Source organism: Engystomops pustulosus, chromosome 11 (assembly GCF_040894005.1).
Source record: "Engystomops pustulosus chromosome 11, aEngPut4.maternal, whole genome shotgun sequence".
NCBI lineage: Eukaryota > Metazoa > Chordata > Amphibia > Anura > Leptodactylidae > Engystomops > Engystomops pustulosus.
The window spans coordinates 62,691,934-62,714,388 of NC_092421.1; the positions used below are offsets into that span (position 1 = coordinate 62,691,934).

General features: G+C 44.8%; 1 protein-coding gene across 1 annotated transcript in view; it reads right to left on the reverse strand.

Annotated features, from left to right (window-relative positions):
- Positions 1-22,455, reverse strand: part of LOC140106773 (alpha-2-macroglobulin-like) — a 67,231-nt gene that overhangs the window by 27,404 nt on the left and 17,372 nt on the right. The window contains exons 4-21 of the mRNA XM_072131397.1: positions 15,972-16,024; positions 14,407-14,427; positions 14,100-14,268; positions 13,346-13,430; positions 12,925-13,045; positions 12,310-12,424; positions 11,090-11,199; positions 10,819-10,974; positions 10,509-10,736; positions 8,933-8,996; positions 7,905-8,050; positions 7,299-7,448; positions 7,038-7,208; positions 6,373-6,469; positions 2,588-2,714; positions 1,633-1,861; positions 1,419-1,545; positions 322-440 (exon numbers count right to left, since the gene is read on the reverse strand). Of these exons, the coding sequence (XP_071987498.1) occupies positions 322-440; positions 1,419-1,545; positions 1,633-1,861; positions 2,588-2,714; positions 6,373-6,469; positions 7,038-7,208; positions 7,299-7,448; positions 7,905-8,050; positions 8,933-8,996; positions 10,509-10,736; positions 10,819-10,974; positions 11,090-11,199; positions 12,310-12,424; positions 12,925-13,045; positions 13,346-13,430; positions 14,100-14,268; positions 14,407-14,427; positions 15,972-16,024 (2,288 nt within the window). The remainder of the gene's footprint in view (positions 1-321; positions 441-1,418; positions 1,546-1,632; positions 1,862-2,587; positions 2,715-6,372; positions 6,470-7,037; positions 7,209-7,298; positions 7,449-7,904; positions 8,051-8,932; positions 8,997-10,508; positions 10,737-10,818; positions 10,975-11,089; positions 11,200-12,309; positions 12,425-12,924; positions 13,046-13,345; positions 13,431-14,099; positions 14,269-14,406; positions 14,428-15,971; positions 16,025-22,455) is intronic.

Sequence of the window (22,455 nt, forward strand, 5' to 3'; positions counted from 1 at the left end):
TTAAACTGCAGAAATGAAAGCTGTCTGAAGGGACACCCCTCATTTTCTGAGAAGCTTTGTTCTCATACTGTATACATGCAGTAAATGTTAAATAATTAAAAGAAAATTAGACTATTGGGGGCAATATATATACAGCCCAGGGGTCAAAAACTGCCCCCATGAGCAAGCTCCACATTTAGACATGTAACCTAATAGTACCACTTTGGATTGTTTGGTACATAGCCTGAAATAGGTAGTCAACTCCATACTAGGTACTTTTCAATCCATTTTATGCAGTGGAAAACCAATCATAGTATGTTATTTCGTGTGCAATATACTCACCTCAACTATGATAGATTTAATCACTGTGTCCTTTCTGCCTTGTGTCAGGGTAACAATCTCATTACCACAATGTCCCTCTCCAGGTACAGTCTGTGCACTCACTGTAAAGGACACTTCACCTGAAATACAATGAGCATGAGCATAACTACCATGGTAGAAGGTATAGCGGCTGGGAAGAGCTTGGAAACTCAGGGGAACCATCTGAATTGTTGACGAAATCTGTAGTGATAGATGTGAGACACTATGAGGGGAATTCAGTGAGTCCAAAGAGGAAAGCAAAAGACTATGGAATCCTCGTACAAGTTTTGCTATGACCTCTCTCTCACTCTGCTCCTCTTTATACCCCACCCTCTCCATAGACTTCTGTGGGGACATGTCATTTGAAACAACTGTTATATGACAGTCCAAGAATCATTTTGTAAAACAAAATTTGAAAAGTTTAGGATGGAAAAAAGGAGAGAAGAAAATAGTAGGATATCTGGATTTTTAGTGGATCCTCTGGACCACCGCGAGCAATGGCGTAAACTGACACCTGGGAACAGAATCTAAGTGGCACCTGGTTTTCACCAGAGCCCGCCGAAAAGCAGGATGGACTTGCTGCGGCAGGGTACCACTAGGTTGCTCCACTGACTTTGCACACAGTGGTGGCCAAGCCATGGTACAAAGTCGTGAGGCAGAATTGTGGTCAGGGACAGGCAGCACACGATCAACGTCAGGGACGAAGCAGGAGGTCAGGACAGGCAGTACGGAGTCAAATTCAGGAACGGAACCGGGGTCACAATGTGAAATGGGACAGGCATTAGGCAACAAAACAAGCTTTTTCTGAGGCATATGGCACAAATATCCAACAGGGAATGCTGGGAGAGGCTGGCTTTTATTCAATTCCTGGAAATGGCCACCACCAATAAGCGGAGCGCTGGGCCTTTAAATCTTCGAGAGCCCAAGCTGTGAGTAGCGGAGCAGGAACGTGGAGGGGTAAGAGAGCATAGCGGGGAGATGGGTGCCGGAGAGAGGCACAGGTGTGCCTGCGACCCGGGACTTGGGACATAGGAGCACCTGTGACAATGCCATATAAGAAAAAGTATAAAAATTGTCACCTATAGTTGATAGTGTCACTTCCCATGTTACAGTCACTCTCCCATTCGCTTCTATACAGTAATCCTCATCACCAGCGGTCATTTTTTTAGCTGTGAATTCATCAGATTTTTCCAAACCAATGTTTATCTAGAAAGAAAAAGGAAAATATAACACAAGACTGGATGACATTGGAGGATTAGGACATAGGGGCACACCGCTGCGTTGTCCGCTTACCCTTATGGTTTGCTTGAGGTAGTTAAAAACTGTGGATTTCAGATTGAAGGTCTCGCCCTGGATTGCTGAGTATGGCACAGATACCTCCAGGAAGAAAGGCTGGAACGTTACCAGTGACACCGGATCTATAAGACCAAAGCCGTTCTCCTCGGATGTGCAGAACACGCCAACCTTCCATGTTGTGATAGTGTCCGGTACGGTCAGCTTCGTATTAGAATGTCCAATGGAGCTACAGATTAAAAATAGAAAAGTTTTAAATGTTTTCAGAAATTTGGGGAAATCCCACTGAACCGTCTACGGGAAAGAACCATAGATAGTTGTGACAGCATAATCAGATGCCAGAGCAGAGTAAGTACATTCTTTTTTTGGCTTTCACATCTTCAGACCCTATATAGCAGTGGTGGCGAACCTATGGCACGGGTGCCAGAGGCGGCACTCAGAGCCCTTTCTGTGGGCACCCGGACCATCGCCCCAGAACACCAGACAGAACTCAAAGAATCTTCCTGCAGTTGCAAGCCACTTAAAAGATGCTGTTTTCATATTTTGATACTTGCTTCTCTACTTCGAACTGTAGGAATAGGGAGAATGAGTAGACAGGGCTGAATTATCTTTGGAGGATTCTCTGTGTACAAAAGGACACTGGAAAGAAGCTAAAATAATGCAAATTTTCCATCTTTTTACTGTGTTGCTGTCCACAGGAGGCCAATCTGATTGAAAATTGTTGAACAGGGAGCAATAAGTTACTGCTTTAATTTTTGGTTGGCAACTCACGATAAATAAGGGGGGTTTGGGTTGAAGTTTGGGCACTCGGTCGCTAGAAGGTTTGCATTCACTGCTATATAGGTTTTCAGGATTGCTAGGGTCCCCCCTTCCCAATCACATGAATGGACCCCCAAAGTTCACGACAAAGGAATAAAATGATATGTTTGAGACTGAAAATCTACTAAATACTTACTCAATCTCAATCAGGTCCCACAGCCAGGTCTCCGGGAACAACTTCCTTACAGTTTCGATAACTTCGGTATCATCACTATATTCACGATGAAACACAAAGCTTTGTGCTTCATCCACATCTAGAATCTCTGGAAACACAAAATGTGACTCTTTACTTGGTTCATTACTCACAAGGTATGTTTTGTTACTAAGACTCAACATAAACTACAACCATCTGCAACAAGGAGATAAAATACAGTGGGGCACATTTACTAAGAACAGTGCAGTGTGTACCATGTGCAGTGACCTGTGTATAACGCAGGGGGCGCCAGATTCAGGATTTGTGGTGCCCGTTCTTCATGAATCTGGTGCCCCCTGCACTGCCCCGACAAAGTGCACCAAATATTTTTGGTGCACCGTTAACATAGGGTTGCAACAGAATTCTGTCTGACTTTGCATAATAAGTGTGTTGCACAATAAGTTGTGTCCAACTGTGCACCGAAATGTCCCTTCCAGTGCCGAAATTTGTGTCTCGTAAAGAATAGTGCAGCCGCGACACAAAAGGGTTGGTGTGTAACACAAATGTGGCGCGGACAGTTCTTAAATACATGTGCAAGCAGGACATGAAAAGTCAGACAAAGAAATGGCACGAGGTCCATAGTAAATCTAAGCCAATGGGGCTTATTTACTTAGGGTCCCATGTCTGCATTTTCGTCGGGTTTCCCGACTTTTCGGGGATTGTGTCACATGCAATCGGATTTTGGCGCATCGGCGCCGGCTTTCACATAACAGAAATGGGGGGGGGCAGCCGTCGGAAAATCCAACGGATTCGGACTAAGCACAGGATTTAACATTTAAATTTGTGTTGCAAGTCAAGCACTTACAAGCACCGGGAACAAGGTGAACTCCAGCGGATCTGAGCAGGGAAGCGACACATGCAGGATATGGGGCGTAGGATCTTCTTGAATCAGGGCAGATGTGCATTCCGGCAGACACTCCGGATCAGTGATCGTGCAGGACCGGGTAAGTAAATGTGCCCCAACACGGGGATGCCGAACATGTTTATGATTTTGTTTGTTTACTTGTGTATTGGGAAACTGAGTTGATTTTAAGTTTTGGTTTTAAGTCTAATCGTTCATGTCATATCCTGCAATATTATGGTAGAAAATGCAAAATGAGAGGTTCCCAGCTGTCATGGCAACTGATCGGGGCCCCTGATGATCTGTGGGGGGTTAATCTGCACCGATAAGGTGACGCCCATATGTTGGTTCTGTAGAGGTGCTGTGGTTGGGTTTGACCTCTGCAGATGTGAATCGAGAAGCTGCCTTTATCGTTGCCTGTACTGTACAGGGCAATTGCCGTAGAGAGAACCTAAGAATTTCAGGGGTGCACTTTCAGGTCATGGGTGAATGTTAAAAAGACGTTGGTAGGACATTGTTTTCCTATAAGAGGTTATCACGGTTTTTCTACATCTTCACAAGCAGCGTGTTTCAGCTAGTTGTCATTTCAATAAACTTCAGGGATCAAGATGTTAGATTTGGGATTTCTGAGCCATACATCTGGATTGAAGATGAGCGAGCACTAAAATGCTCGAGTGCTCGTTACTCGACTCGAACTTTTTACTAAGCTCGAGTGCTCGTTTCGAATAACGAACCCCATTGAAGTCAATGGGAGACTCGAGCATTTTTCAAGGGGACCAAGGCTCTGCACAGGGAAGCTTGGCCAAAAACCTGGAAACCACAGAAAAGGATGGAAACACCACGGAAATGGACAGGAAACAGCAGGGGCAGCATGCATGGATGCTTCTGAGGCTGCTTAATCGCACCATTATGCCAAAATTATGGGCAACAGCATGGCGATGACAGAGTGACCGAATGAGGCTAGATAGCATCTAAAACATCCAATAATTGACCCTGACACTATAGGCATGCGGAGGCAGCGGCAGGCTAGAGAGTGGCAGGCTAGAGAGTGTCATGGCGACATACCCCAAATGGACTCAGGCTTCAAACCAATTAAAAAAATTCCTTTTGGCGAGGATAACGTGTAGCACAGTACGTATCAGTATTTGGCCTGGTTATGGTGGCAGAGAGGAACCAAAGGAGGTGAGCAAGAAATGAACTGATTTCCTATGTGAAAAAAGGTTGACGGTATATTTAGTCGATAACACAGCATGGCGGCGACAGAGTGACAAAGTTCCATAACGTATCTGGTGAAACACCCGAAAAATGTGGAGGCAGCTAAGGAGACGGCGTGTGGAGGCTGCTATGTAGATGACGTGTGGAGGCAGTGGGTACGGGTTATGGCACCCGAGATGAACGTAAGGAGGTGAGAAAAGAAGAGTGAAAAGCTAGATTTTAGAGGTAAAAGGTTATAGTAGTAGATTAAAGTTGCTGCAGTTAAAACAGCATCGCCACTGACCATCTGTGTTGACTCCTCAAAGTTACTCAGCACCTGACAGATATCAGACATCCACGTCCACTCCTCATTGTAGACTTGAGGAAGCTGACTGACCTGACTACCAGTTCTGGTGGAAGTTGACATCTGGCAGTCTACAATCGCTCTGCGCTGCTGGTAAACTCTGGATAACATGGTTAATGTTGAATTCCACCTCGTGGGCACGTCGCACAACAGTCGGTGAGCGGGCAGTTGGAGGCGGCGCTGCGCTGCCCTGAGAGTGGCAGCATCTGTGCTGGACTTCCTGAAATGCGCACAGATGCAGCGCAACTTCGTGAGCAAATCAGACAGATTGGGGTATGTCTTGAGGAAACGCTGAACTATGAGATTTAACACATGTGTCAGTCTGCCGAGTTGCAGAGCCGCCACCAGGTTACGGCCGTTGTCAGACACAACCATGCCTGGCTTCAGGTTCAGCGGTGCCAGCCACAGATCAATCTGCGCCGTGATGCCCTCTAATAGCTCTTGGGCGATGTTCTTTTTATCGCCTGGGCTCTACTAGAACACCCTAACGCTATCCCTGCAGCAGCAGCAGCTCTATCCCGGCATCCAGACAGAGAATGATCCGAGCAGCGCAGGCAGGGGCTAGTACAGTAATGGCGAACCTTTTGGAGATAGAGTGCCCAAACTACAACCAAAATCCACTTATGTACCGTGAAGTGCCAACAAGGCATTTTAAGCAGTAACTTATTGCTCCCTGTTCTTCCACATCTTTCAATTGTATCGGCCCCCTGAGGCCACCAATACAGTTGAAAGAAGGAGGGCAAATTCAGACTCTCGTTGTAGCTTCTCTCCAGGGTCTCTCTGTAGAGGAAAAATGATTGGTCCAGCAGGATGACCTCCAAAGATACTGCAGTTCTGTCAACACCTTCTCACTTTTCCTGCAGTTCCTAACAGCCAATGAAGTGTTGCTTTAAAATATCACTGAGAGCAGCATCTCTTAAGAGTGCCCACAGAAATGGCCCAGAGTGCCACCTCTGGCACCCGTGCCATAGCTTCACCACCACTTGGCTAGTATATTCCAGGGTCACCTGATCAGGCCAGCCAACCACTGCTATCGACATGTACATGTACCGCGTGATGCTGGGTGTACTGCAGAGTCTTCTGAATTGTGATTGGCTTTGTTTCTGGCCGCCAAAATTCTAAGTCTATTCACCTGACGAAAACGCATTGCCTGTGAAATTGGTGTATATTGGAAAATAATATGACTTTTGCTTACACGAACCATATCAATTATTTTCTAAAAGTGGACATCCCCTTTAATCCCATCTGCTTGAGCCCTTTTATACTATGGAAGGTATAGTAGATAGCAAGATTTATAACAAACAGGATGAATATTAGAAAAATATGTACCTTGATATGCTATTTCCCTTCCATCAGGAGAAGAGGACCCCACGCAGACAACTGGGCTTCTCACCATCGTGTTTGTGGCAACTTTCAGACCCAGGCTCTAAAACACAGAATTAAGGAAGCAAATAAATTACAAATTATCAGAGGATTTGTAACTTCTCCTGACATTTCTGTTTCCCCGTATAAATCTTAGATTTCTTAGAATTCACATACCCGTATTTTTCGGACTATAAGGCGCACAAAAAATCCTTTGATTTTCTCAGAAATCAAAGGTGCGCCTTATAGTCCAGTGCGCCTTATATATGAACCATACTTACAGACAACAGCTGCCTTGAACAGTGCACAGGTCTGCCACCTGCTGGTCATTCATCCTTATAATTGGCACCTTATTATCAGGTGCACCTTATATATGAACCTAGATGTTTTAGCAGCCATTTATTGATGGTGCACCTTATAATCCGGTGCGCCTTATAGTCCGAAAAATACGGTAAATGGTTTCCCTTTTAGATAATTTTTTACACTACCTAAAACCTAAAAATCTAAGATCCTCTGGACTGATTGGACTGCCCAGAGTTACTATAATACACCGAAATATGTAACATTAAACAAATTACGAAAGTATGTCCAACAAGAGACAAATCTAATCCTCAAAAAAAGAGAATACTGACCTTTATGATGTCATAGGCATTAGTGTCCAAGGGCGGGGTGGAGGGTATATAATAGACTCCATTCATAAAGATGGGTTCCAACTTTAAGCAGGCATCTTCCCGCTCCTCTTCTAGGTAATGACCATCGTGATTGTAACCAGACAAGTCAGTGACTGGCAGCAGATCATATATCTGAGTATTGAGACCAAAAAAGTAAAAAAAAAAGTGATTGGCAACTCATATTATAATAGCTTAATCCATTTTAATTAGGAACTTTCATACCGATTTCCGTGACATTTCAGCCTCAGACTTTAGCAGTGAGACACTGACATCCACAGCTCGTAACGCACAGAGAGAGTCTGGCTGAGCGAAGAGGGTGAGATCGACTTGTGATCCTGGAAGAGCTTCACTGGCAGAGAAGGAAAGCTTCACCTGAATGAAATCAAGGTACCATAGAGATAAACCCAAAGTTTCACAATGACCTCATTACATCACTACGGACAATAGATGATGTCACAACTTATCTCCTCCCTCTCCCTGTACAATGACTTCTATATAGATATCACCACTGAACAATCACTAGTCACAATAGATGTCACAACCAATGCTGGATTATGAAAGGGGCTCCCAGGGTGCATGCCCAGGGGCTCCCAAAGGGCCCCCCACTGACTAATGATGGATTATAGTGTGAGTTGCATGGCTGTCCAAGATCCAGCAGCAGGTTCAGACAACAGGGCAGTAGCTTATATCCTCCGCCTCCCTATACAATGACTGGTGAGACACAATGGTGGGGCGTGGCCTCTATCACTGGCGCACAAGCACCTTTATGTGATAAATCTCCCCCATGATGCTTAATAAGAATAATTACAATATTCAGTAGCATCTCACCTTGTTTGTGAAGCAGTTTTCTACATTGAAGCTGATACTATCGGCAAGGACCTGACCACTTTCCAGAACCAGGTAAACCAGAACTCTTGCCAAAGGTGCGGTGTGAACATTTACAGGAAGAGAGAATGTAAACTGTCCGAGAGATTCTATGGGAAACACATATAATATCAGTTTGTTTTCCCCCATCTATGGGTCAATTGGCATCAGCCTTATGGAGTAGTCAGATGCGTAAATGGGTCGTCTAGTTGCATCTACTAGGGCACATTTACTTACCCGGTGCCCGCTGTGCGTTTTCCCCATCTGCCGTGATTCATGAAGATTGTGCGCCCAATTTCCTGCATGTGTCACTTCCCTGATCAGGTCCGCCGGAGTTCACCTTCTTCCTCCCGGTGTATGTGAATGCATTGGATGCGACACAAATTGAATTGTTAAATCCTGCGCTTAGTCCGAATCAGTCGGACTGCCACGTCCCCCGGTTTGTGTCGTGTGAAAGCCGAGAAACCCGACGGAAATGTGGCCGCAGGACCCTTAGTAAATAAGCCCCAATGGGGCAGATTTACTTACCCGGTCCATTCGCGATCCAGCGGCGCGTTCTCTGCGGTGGATTCGGGTCCGGCCGGGATTCACTAAGGTAGTTCCTCCAACGTCCACCAGGTGGCGCTGCTGCGCTGAAGTTCCCCGAGGCCCACTGGAATGCCTTGAAGTTCACCGCCTTATTCATGGTGAAGGTAAGTGCAAGTCCCGAGAAACTTTTTTTTTTAAATGCAGCATTTTTTCCGAATCCATCAGGTTTTCGTTCGGCCACGCCCCCCGATTTCCGTCGCGTGCATGCTGGCGCCGATGAGCCACAATCCGATCGCGTGCGCCAAAATCCCGGGGCAATTCAGGGGAACCCCCAATGTGTACAAACACCATAATGCATGGATTCTGTATTATAACTACGGTATATCACACCATTTTTAACCATAACAATTTGTGACATAGTCATGTAAGGCAGTTACATCTCTGTGTGCATGATCACACTGTACCTTCATTTGCGGTTATTTTCACTTCATGCTTCCCCAAGTTGAGGATTCCTCCTTTTGCCATCATCTATAGGATAAGAAAATGACAAATATAAAAGTAGAGTTTGAATGGGTCGGGTTTGCCTTTTGCCTCTTTTTGATATCCAGCTATAAATGCATGACAAATACATAAATCAATGTATGCCTCCCATCTGTATAGCCTGTGCCGTGCACATGGCGGTGCGAGCAAACATAGAATAACTGAGGTTCCTGAGATCTTTTCATGGTGAGGATCTTCTAGAAGCCAAGATATTTCGGCAATATTTGCTGACAATGGGCAACAGCAGCAAAGTGGTTGTCGGCTTTCTTTTAGGAGGTCTTAAAAACAGAACTGGTCAAATATGATACAACGAGGAACTCCATTCTAACAATTCCATAATGGAATGTTGACTTTTTAAAAGAATACTTACAAATATTTTTCTCCCTCGCCTTAATAAAAGATGAAGACAGGTTTTAAGCTTTGTCTGCTCATATAAGGAGTCCAGGAGTTAATAGGTAATAAGGAGTTAATAAGTAAGAGGGACTGCTCACAACATGGCCGTCCCTCTCTGCGTTAGGGATGGTACAGAAAGCCGAGTGCCAGTCCCTTGGAATCAGACACCCTCTGCATGGGGCTGGCAACTAAAATGTAACCAGCTGTGATGTGATTGTGATGATCTGACACTAGCAGGGTGAATAAGTCCCTCCCTATCCATTGGTTAATTTATATGGGGTCATAATATCATAGCAAGTGACCCAGTGATGCTACCACCAGGATGAAGGATTGCAAGGCAAGCACACTGATATACTGGTGTGTGATCCCTTTAGCAGGATCTGCTCTTCTCTTTGCTTCTTATGGCCTGGCTTTTACAAAAAAAAAAAAAGGTCCTTTAAAATTATGCAAATGAGCTTGAGGGGCTCCGGTTTCCATAGCCTCATTTGCAGAATTTGTTAAGGGAAACCTACCACTTGAAGTGGCAGGTTTCTGATGGGAATACCGAGCACCAGCTCAGGGTGAGCTGGTGCCGGAGCTTATTTTTGCTAGTGTTTTAAACTGCGGTATCGCGGTTTAAAACACTTTTTAAACTTTATAGCCGGCGCAGGGAGCTTACCATGCGCGCGGCTACATAGGAAGTGAAGGAGAGCCGCGCGCATGGTAAGCTCCCTGCGCCGGTAAAGTTTAAAAAGTGTTTTAAACCGCGATACCGCGGTTTAAAACACTAACAAAAATAAGCTCCGGCACCAGCTCACCCTGAGCTGGTGCCCGGTATTTCCATCAGAAACCTGCCACTACAAGTGGTAGGTTTCCTTTAAGCCTTTTAATTTAAATAACAGGACATGAGAAGCTAAAAGAAGAGATTATCCTTCATCCTGGTCATAGATGTCCTTTAAACATGGGCAATACTGAAGAAATAAGCAATCAGGGAAACTGGATATATATTAACAAGTTGCTTGTAGTTTTCTTAAATTAAGTAAGCTGAGTTTTATTAATCATTCTTATAGTGTACATTAATGTTTCAGTGGATAACCCCTTCAAAAAGCCCTGAATAGTTATACTTACCAGGTGATAAAACACAACACTCTGAGCTTTGCCAACCCCCTCAGGAGTGAGAGCATAAAACACTGTAAACGTCTCATCATTTCCGCAGGTCAGTGTCCTGTATATGGGTTGGATCTTTACATAGCTCTTTGTTCTCGAGTAGAAAGGTTGAACTCTTTGTGAAGCCTCCTCGTAACGTGGAAACAACGTGAAAGGACTATAACATTGTTCTGACGTCTTGTAAACGGCCTGTGCGAATCCAGAAAAAAATAATAATTTTTTGAACCTTAGAATATGATATTTTCGAGAGATTTGGACTGATATTTCTCACCCTGAGATATATAGATGACGCAGGAAATGACTTGGTGTCAATAGAAAAATCTGCGGTTCCATCAGGTCCGGTTGTGTAGGTGAAGTGTTTGTTGCTTACAAAGATGGTTATATTCTCATTTGGAATTGGCTTTCCAGAGGCGTCTTCAAGGAAGATCTGCTCAAGGAAATAATAATATATGAGATAACACTGTGGTGTTATTTGTGCCTCTATTGGTGTGAAACAGAACATGACATCAATCATATCTACTCCGGACCTCATCCCCTCTCACCTGTCCATAGATGGGAATGCCCTCCTTAAAGTGGGAATCCAACTGTCGGAATGATACTTTAGCTAGAGTCTCCTTTATCTTGGATTCTCCCTCTCCGGTCATTATTTCTCCTATTGGTGATAGATCAAAAAATAAACCCTTTAAAGGGGTATTCCCACAAAGACAAGTTTCTTATATGTACTCTGGATAACAAAATAACACATTCTCTAATTCACTCCAATTCAAAAATACAGCATTTCACAGATATAATTCCAACCTCCATCAGTCCTGCTGTGCGTAATTTCAGTTGCCCCTAGACACGACCCTGTAACTTCTGACTTTAGGGTCAGGCCGTCATCTTTGATTTCTGTTTGAGTGCTTCCTGAGTTTCTCTGTCTTTCTGCTCTGAGCTTGTAGCCACGCTCTCTGCACGGAGCTCACTGACACTTACTGACTCACTTCCTGCCAGCACATCCTGAGCAGAAAGAAGCTGCAAACTACAAGGAGATAAGTGATCTGGGGGAAGAGGGAGGCAGGCACATACCTGTGAAATCTAGCAGAGCTAAAAGTGTAAAAGTCAGCCTCTGTGTAGTAGGCATCTCATCATCTCGGATCTGTCTCATTTCTCCTTCTATGTGTCAGTGTGTTAGTACAATGTCAGCAGCATGAAAAGGTTTAAAGGGCCAGTGCACCGCTGATTGGTGCTGGCCATTCCAGGAAATAGTTTAAAGCCGGCCTCTCCCAGCATTCCGTATTTGACTCTGATCCTGTTCCGCCTGTCCTGCCTTGTTACTCTGTTCCCGACTCTGATTCTGTGCTGCCCGTCCTGACCTCCTGCCTGCCCCCAACTATGATCCTGCCTAACGTCTTGGCTGCCACCACGGACAAGGTCGTAGCTGTGGAACAACCTGGTGGTACCACGCCGGGTATCACTTAGATGCCAGTCCCAGGTGTCGGCTTACGTCATCATCCGCGGTGGTCCGGTGGGTCCAGCCTGACAGTACCCTGATATTCTAACCACATTGTCACCCCAGAGAACTACATGGATCATGAAGTGTCTGCTTAGGGATTTTGCTCTGACCACACTGAGTGATAAATAAAAAAGTTAAATTGTAAAGTAAGTGGTGAAAATGATCTTTATTGTGTAGGGATTGAGATGTGAGAATTTTCTTTTGTCGGAAAATCCCTTTAAACACTCCCACTTTTTATTATTTTCTATTTGTACTCTTCTTTTACCTCACCTGTTCCTTCTTCAGTTATTTTCACACTTGCAGTAAGTTTCATCTCATATCCGGAACGTTTCATTTGGAAGAGTCTAGTCTTTACCACTTGTGAGAAACATCCATTTTTATCAGCCTGAAAAGGAAATCAATTCTTATAGGTAACTTACCATGAGCAATCTACTATCAGAGGTAGATCTGATGGTAGATTCATCCTACTGCCTCTGCCCTAATCTGTAATTTAATAATCCTGGAACCTAACTTGTTAAAAACTTTATTTTAGCAATATGTAAATTAACTGCAGAGGCTACTGGGGCATGGAGTAGCCTTAGTTAATTTGCAGTTAATTTGCATATTGATAAAAAAAAATTGTTAAAAGTTAGGTTCTAGGATTATTAAATTACAGATTATGGTAAAGGCAGAAAGGAGGAATTTTCCATCAGATCCTACTTCTACTGGTAGATTCCTCATGGTAGGTTTCCTTTAAAGGTTCAGATGACCATTATCATTCCCTCAAAACATTTAAAAGATTGATGGAAACACCCAATCACAAATGCAATGGAGCTCAATAAAGGTGAACTTTAAAGTCAAGAATAAGATGAAAAACCTAGTCATCCCATATTCTGTTGTCCTCACCCGATGTGACAAGTGTTCACATACTCCTCTTTCTTCTTGAGGGCAGGAATTGTAATTGTCTGCAAATGCTCTGCAGACTTGGACATCGATTTTGCCCACAACCGGTTTTCCATAGGTGTACCTGATGAAATAGACTTATCATAATTTCTACTTTGTTTGATAAATGGTTTCACACATTTGAAATATGACAAAAATAATGTAAAGGTATAAACTACAGCTATGGGAACATATATAGTTGCCAAAATTGACAATTGACAAACAGTGCAGAAATATTACAATGGACTCATAGTTATGTTTTCACTGTATAACTATGGGGTCACTCCCTCTTTTTCACCCCACTCCTTAGGACAACTACACACTAGAGGAGGACAGTGAGATTCTAACTATGAGTTTAATTATTGCTCCTTCTGTAAATACCTACTTGGCACATACAGTCACTGGAACCTCTTCATGCAGAATGGTAATGACTGGTGGGAGAGTCACCTTCACCTCAAATTTGGGTAGCACTACAAATAAAGAAATAAAATATTATACCAAATACTAGAAGTCTGGATTTTTGTAAACACTCAGCTGGCTATGAACAACCAGGCCACATTTTTGTTGGCCGTATGTTATCCATTAGTATCTTTTCTATGTATCATTAAAAGAAATCGACCATTTGATTTCATGCATTATGAAGCAAACATATATTGAGAATGCTGTAGCTACACTGATGCAGAATCATATCTTGTTTAATCCCCGAGCTGAGTGGTTTTGCTGAAAAAACTATTATAACATTTAGGATCTTGGGAAAGCTGGATTGCCTTCAGCCTGCTTGTTACATGGAGCTTCCTGGACTGTCCAGACAGGACTAATCAGCCTGAGCTGGATGACTCATACACAGCAGCTGGGGGATGGCGCATCTATTGATTACTTCTGCCTGTCAAGGATAACACAGTGACTACATCATTCTCTGGAGCAGTGCATAATTAGGGTAAGTGGAGAAGCGCCGGAGCAGCTACAGGAGCGACAGAGCCTCATTATCATAATTTTAGAATTGTTTTTTCAGCAAAACCACTCAGTTCAGTGATTAAAAAAGATATGTTTCTGCATCAGCATGGCTACAGAATTCTAAAGGTAAGTTTTCATAATGCATGAAAACAAATGGTAGATTTCCTGTAATGTAATAAAAATACCGTATTCCTCCACAGTAAACTGCTTCTCGATTTGGGAGCCTTTTTTCCTCTGGACAATCAGTTTATAAGTTCCCAGTAGAGGCTCAGAGGTGAGAAGGAAGGACTCTTGTGCTATCCCTTTCTTTGTCTCCACATTCAGCCATTGGGCGATGCGATTTCCATGCGGATCCTAAACGAAGAAATCCAGGTTCAATAGTCATTTTTATATGTCTATCTACAGTATCTGTCTTCCATCTGTCTGATCTCATATCTGTCTATTCCTATACTCAATAGTAACTATGTAAGATGAGAATTATAAACTCCTTACCTCAGCAAAAACCACAGGAAACTAAAAGAAAAAGAAAATATGCATTAACATTGAGAAAACTATAATTATTTCTACTTTGTTTTACTTAATTTTCTCAAGTAAAAGCAACGACCAGATATAGAACTTATCCCTCTACCTCTGCTTATCCAAACTGCATCTCCCCAAACAGGGTTGAACCTAAACTCTCTGCCAACTATAGAACCGAACCCACCTCTGCCTTATCCAGAAGTAATATTTATGTTTCTTTTAGTACGTGGACTTTCCATGCAAAGCAAAGAAGATATTTTCAATTGGCATATCCTTTGTATCGGATAACTGCGCACCTGGTGCTGCCCCCTATCTTGCTGCAGATGGTGCTTTCTGAGGCAAGAGGCTCAATTCGCCTCATGGCTGGTGAAACCCAAGCTTCTGCTAAGTGTATACATGAGGAGGAAGGTCCCCAGTGATTTCATTCTCCATATTGTGACAACACTGAGGAAAACACCTGAACATCAGCAACATCACTACTCCACTCCTATTAAAGGAGTATTCCCACAAAGACAAGATTCTTAAATATACTCAGGTTAACACAATAATAAATTCTCTATTATTCTTGTATCCGTCTCATAAATCTCATCATCTCTCATCTCTTTTTTTATGTGTCAGATACTAGCACATGTTCAGAAGCTAATATGAGAGTGTATATAAACCCTGTACCCTCATAATCTAAGCACATTGTCAGCATACAGCATCTCATAGCACAGAGGGATCATAAAGTGTCTGCTTAGAGAGGTCCCGCCTACACCCTGGCATCTTACACTGACCATCACTGAGTGATAGGAGCTAAAACAGCACAATCTTCATGGTGTAAACCTAACTAGGGGATTAAAATTTGAAAACTTTCATGGGCAAAACCATTTTAGGGGGGAGGAGGGGGCACCGAGTAAAAAAAAAATCTTTCTTACCCCTTGCTGATAGTGATCGACAACTTCATCTACATAAATATCTATGGTGAGAAATGTCACTCGCTCTGAGGTCAGGGGCAATCAGAACTCACAGGGGCATTTCTCATGGATAGCACCAGCCCCTACGTCTGTGGGAGTCCATGTGTCTTGCTATGCAAATCCCTTTCTGTTGTAGATTTAAGTCATTATTTATGCAAATTGTTTAGTGACAAAATGTATAAAATAAATGTGTTGGAGGCCGTAATCCCATCTTTCCAGCACATTCAATACCTCTTTTTATAAAACTGGTGAGCGAAAATCTCCAAAAAATGGAAGTTCACATTGGTATCTACTTTTACCACAATATCACCAAAAAAAATCTGAAATCATGTATATAATCTGACATATACAACCCATTTCTGCTGCTGTCATATACTACCCGCATATATATATATACTACCCGCATATATATACTACGCCCATATACAGTGTCAGACTGGCACAATAGAGGACCAGTAGATCCTCGGCTGGACAAAAGCTGTAACTAAATACTGGACCCCAGGGAACCCCAGTCGGATATAATTCATATAGGAGAAGTGCCGGATCTGTATTTGATATCAATGATGGAAATCTTTCACTCACCTTCTCAGACACTGCATGAAACGATTCATCCAAGGCAGCGATACGGAACAGAACTACATTAAAGAAAATTAAATAGATACAAAGTCAATAACAAGTGTTCTCAAAAAGACAACATACAGGGGCACAGTATAATGGGGAGGGTAGAGTACATACAGGGCACAGTATAATGGGGAGGGCAGAGTACATACAGGGCACAGTATAATGGGGAGGGTAGAGTACATACAGGGACACAGTATAATGGGGAGGGTAGAGTACATACAGGGCACAGTATAATGGGGAGGGTAGAGTACATACAGGGCACAGTATAATGGGGAGGGTAGAGTACATACAGGGGCACAGTATAATGGGGAGGGTAGAGTACATACAGGGCACAGTATAATGGGGAGGGTAGAGTACATACAGGGGCACAGTATAATGGGGAGGGTAGAGTACATACAGGGGCACAGTATAATGGGGAGGGTAGAGTACATACAGGGGCACAGTATAATGGGGAGGGTAGAATACATACAGGGCACAGTATAATAGGGAGGGTAGAGTACATACAGGGCACAGTATAATGTGGAGGGTAGAGTACATACAGGGGCACAGTATAATGGGGAGGGTAGAGTACATACAGGGGCACAGTATAATGGGGAGGGTAGAGTACATACAGGGGCACAGTATAATGGGGAGGGTAGAGTACATACAGGGGCACAGTATAATGGGGAGGGTAGAGTACATACAGGGGCACAGTATAATGGGGAGGGTAGAGTACATACAGGGGCACAGTATAATGGGGAGGGTAGAGTACATACAGGGACACAGTATAATGGGGAGGGTAGAGTACATACAGGGCACAGTATAATGGGGAGGGTAGAGTACATACAGGGCACAGTATAATGGGGAGGGTAGAGTACATACAGGGGCACAGTATAATGGGGAGGGTAGAGTACATACAGGGACACAGTGTAATGGGGAGGGTAGAGTACATACAGGGGCACAGTATAATGGGGAGGGTAGAGTACATACAGGGGCACAGTATAATGGGGAGGGTACAGTACATACAGGGGCACAGTATAATGGGGAGGGTAGAGTACATACAGGGCACAGTATAATGGGGAGAGTAGAGTACATACAGGGGCACAGTATAATGGGGAGGGTAGAGTACATACAGGGCACAGTATAATGGGGAGGTTAGAGTACATACAGGGGCACAGTATAATGGGGAGGGTAGAGTACATACAGGGGCACAGTATAATGGGGAGGGTAGAATACATACAGGGACACAGTGTAATGGGGAGGGTAGAGTACATACAGGAGCACAGTATAATGGGGAGGGTTGAATACATACAGGGACACAGTGTAATGGGGAGGGTAGAGTACATACAGGGGCACAGTATAATGGGGAGGGTAGAGTACATACAGGGGCACAGTATAATGGGGAGGGTACAGTACATACAGGGGCACAGTATAATGGGGAGGGTAGAGTACATACAGGGGCACAGTATAATGGGGAGGGTACAGTACATACAGGGGCACAGTATAATGGGGAGGGTAGAGTACATACAGGGGCACAGTATAATGGGGAGGGTAGAGTACATACAGGGACACAGTATAATGGGGAGAGTAGAGTACATACAGGGGCACAGTATAATGGGGAGGGTAGAGTACATACAGGGCACAGTATAATGGGGAGGGTAGAGTACATACAGGGGCACAGTATAATGGGGAGGGTAGAGTACATACAGGACACAGTATAATGGGGAGGGTAGAGTACATACAGGGGCACAGTATAATGGGGAGGGTAGAGTACATACAGGGGCACAGTATAATGGGGAGGGTAGAGTACATACAGGGCACAGTATAATGGGGAGGGTAGAGTACATACAGGGCACAGTATAATGGGGAGGGTAGAGTACATACAGGGGCACAGTATAATGGGGAGGGTAGAGTACATACAGGGCACAGTATAATGGGGAGGGTAGAGTACATACATGGGCACAGTATAATGGGGAGGGTAGAGTACATACAGGACACAGTATAATGGGGAGGGTAGAGTACATACAGGGGCACAGTATAATGGGGAGGGTAGAGTACATACAGGGGCACAGTATAATGGGGAGGGTAGAGTACATACAGGGACACAGTATAATGGGGAGGGTAGAGTACATACAGGGCACAGTATAATGGGGAGGGTAGAGTACATACAGGGCACAGTATAATGGGGAGGGTAGAGTACATACAGGGCACAGTATAATGGGGAGGGTAGAGTACATACAGGGCACAGTATAATGGGGAGGGTAGAGTACATACATGGGCACAGTATAATGGGGAGGGTAGAGTACATACAGGGGCACAGTATAATGGGGATGGTAGAGTACATACAGGGGCACAGTATAATGGGGAGGGTAGAGTACATACAGGGGCACAGTATAATGGGGAGGGTAGAGTACATACAGGGGCACAGTATAATGGGGAGGGTAGAGTACATACAGGGACACAGTATAATGGGGAGAGTAGAGTACATACAGGGCACAGTATAATGGGGAGGGTAGAGTACATACAGGGCACAGTATAATGGGGAGGGTAGAGTACATACAGGGGCACAGTATAATGGGGAGGGTAGAGTACATACAGGGCACAGTATAATGGGGAGGGTAGAGTACATACAGGGACACCGTGTAATGGGGAGGGTAGAGTACATACAGGGGCACAGTATAATGGGGAGGGTAGAGTACATACAGGGGCACAGTATAATGGGGAGGGTAGAGTACATACAGGGGCACAGTATAATGGGGAGGGTAGAGTACATACAGGGACACAGTATTATGGGGAGGGTAGAGTACATACAGGGCACAGTATAATGGGGAGGGTAGAGTACATACAGGGGCACAGTATAATGGGGAGGGTAGAGTACATACAGGGACACCGTGTAATGGGGAGGGTAGAGTACTTACAGGGGCACAGTATAATGGGGAGGGTAGAGTACATACAGGGACACAGTATAATGGGGAGGGTAGAGTACATACAGGGCACAGTATAATGGGGAGGGTAGAGTACATACAGGGGCACAGTATAATGGGGAGGGTAAAGTACATACAGGGGCACAGTATAATGGGGAGGGTAGAGTACATAAAGGGGCACAGTATAATGGGGAGGGTAGAGTACATACAGGGGCACAGTATAATGGGGAGGGTAGAGTACATACAGGGGCACAGTATAATGGGGAGGGTACAGTACATACAGGGGCACAGTATAATGGGGAGAGTAGAGTACATACAGGGCACAGTATAATGTGGAGGGTAGAGTACATACAGGGGCACAGTATAATGGGGAGGGTAGAGTACATACAGGGGCACAGTATAATGGGGAGGGTAGAGTACATACAGGGCACAGTATAATGGGGAGGGTAGAGTACATACAGGGGCACAGTATAATGGGGAGGGTAGAGTACATACAGGGCACAGTATAATGGGGAGGGTAGAGTACATACAGGGGCACAGTATAATGGGGAGGGTAGAGTACATACAGGGCACAGTATAATGGGGAGAGTAGAGTACATACAGGGGCACAGTATAATGTGGAGGGTAGAGTACATACAGGGACACAGTGTAATGGGGAGGGTAGAGTACATACAGGGGCACAGTATAATGGGGAGGGTAGAGTACATACAGGGGCACAGTATAATGGGGAGGGTACAGTACATACAGGGGCACAGTATAATGGGGAGGGTAGAGTACATACAGGGCACAGTATAATGGGGAGAGTAGAGTACATACAGGGGCACAGTATAATGGGGAGGGTAGAGTACATACAGGGACACAGTGTAATGGGGAGGGTAGAGTACATACAGGGGCACAGTATAATGGGGAGGGTAGAGTACATTGAGGGGCCCAGTATAATGGGGAGGGTACAGTACATACAGGGGCACAGTATAATGGGGAGGGTAGAGTACATACAGGGGCACAGTATAATGGGGAGGGTACAGTACATACAGGGGCACAGTATAATGGGGAGGGTAGAGTACATACAGGGGCACAGTATAATGGGGAGGGTAGAGTACATACAGGGACACAGTATAATGGGGAGGGTAGAGTACATACAGGGCATAGTATAATGGGGAGGGTAGAGTACATACAGGGACACCGTGTAATGGGGAGGGTAGAGTACATACAGGGGCACAGTATAATGGGGAGGGTAGAGTACATACAGGGGCACAGTATAATGGGGAGGGTAGAGTACATACAGGGGCACAGTATAATGGGGAGGGTAGAGTACATACAGGGACACAGTATTATGGGGAGGGTAGAGTACATACAGGGCACAGTATAATGGGGAGGGTAGAGTACATACAGGGGCACAGTATAATGGGGAGGGTAGAGTACATACAGGGACACCGTGTAATGGGGAGGGTAGAGTACATACAGGGACACAGTATAATGGGGAGGGTAGAGTACATACAGGGCACAGTATAATGGGAAGGGTAGAGTACATACAGGGGCACAGTATAATGGGGAGGGTAAAGTACATACAGGGGCACAGTATAATGGGGAGGGTAGAGTACATAAAGGGGCACAGTATAATGGGGAGGGTAGAGTACATACAGGGGCACAGTATAATGGGGAGGGTAGAGTACATACAGGGGCACAGTATAATGGGGAGGGTACAGTACATACAGGGGCACAGTATAATGGGGAGGGTAGAGTACTTACAGGGGCACAGTATAATGTGGAGGGTAGAGTACATACAGGGGCACAGTATAATGGGGAGGGTAGAGTACATACAGGGGCACAGTATAATGGGGAGGGTAGAGTACATACAGGGCACAGTATAATGGGGAGGGTAGAGTACATACAGGGGCACAGTATAATGGGGAGGGTAGAGTACATACAGGGGCACAGTATAATGGGGAGGGTAGAGTACATACAGGGACACAGTATAATGGGGAGGGTAGAGTACATACAGGGGCACAGTATAATGGGGATGGTAGAGTACATACAGGGCACAGTATAATGGGGAGGGTAGAGTACATACAGGGACACAGTATAATGGGGATGGTAGAGTACATACAGGGGCACAGTATAATGGGGATGGTAGAGTACATACAGGGCACAGTATAATGGGGAGGGTAGAGTACATACAGGGACACAGTATAATGGGGAGGGTAGAGTACATACAGGGCACAGTATAATAGGGAGGGTAGAGTACATACAGGGCACAGTATAATGGGGAGGGTAGAGTACATACAGGGCACAGTATAATGGGGAGAGTAGAGTACATACAGGGACACAGTATAATGGGGAGGGTAGAGTACATACAGGGCACAGTATAATGGGGAGGGTAGAGTACATACAGGGGCACAGTATAATGGGGATGGTAGAGTACATACAGGGGCACAGTATAATGGGGAGGGTAGAGTACATACAGGGGCACAGTATAATGGGGAGGGTAGAGTACATACAGGGGCACAGTATAATGGGGAGGGTAGAGTACATACAGGGACACAGTATAATGGGGAGGGTAGAGTACATCCAGGGGACAGTATAATGGGGAGGGTAGAGTACATACAGGGCACAGTATAATGGGGAGGGTAGAGTACATACAGGGGCACAGTATAATGGGGAGGGTAGAGTACATACAGGGGCACAGTATAATGGGGAGGGTACAGTACATACAGGGCACAGTATAATGGGGAGGGTAGAGTACATACAGGGACACCGTGTAATGGGGAGGGTAGAGTACATACAGGGGCACAGTATAATGGGGAGGGTAGAGTACATACAGGGGCACAGTATAATGGGGAGGGTAGAGTACATACAGGGGCACAGTATAATGGGGAGGGTAGAGTACATACAGGGACACAGTATTATGGGGAGGGTAGAGTACATACAGGGCACAGTATAATGGGGAGGGTAGAGTACATACAGGGGCACAGTATAATGGGGAGGGTAGAGTACATACAGGGACACCGTGTAATGGGGAGGGTAGAGTACATACAGGGACACAGTATAATGGGGAGGGTAGAGTACATACAGGGCACAGTATAATGGGGAGGGTAGAGTACATACAGGGGCACAGTATAATGGGGAGGGTAAAGTACATACAGGGGCACAGTATAATGGGGAGGGTAGAGTACATAAAGGGGCACAGTATAATGGGGAGGGTAGAGTACATACAGGGGCACAGTATAATGGGGAGGGTAGAGTACATACAGGGGCACAGTATAATGGGGAGGGTACAGTACATACAGGGGCACAGTATAATGGGGAGGGTAGAGTACTTACAGGGGCACAGTATAATGTGGAGGGTAGAGTACATACAGGGGCACACTATAATGGGGAGGGTAGAGTACATACAGGGGCACAGTATAATGGGGAGGGTAGAGTACATACAGGGCACAGTATAATGGGGAGGGTAGAGTACATACAGGGGCACAGTATAATGGGGAGGGTAGAGTACATACAGGGCACAGTATAATGGGGAGGGTAGAGTACATACAGGGGCA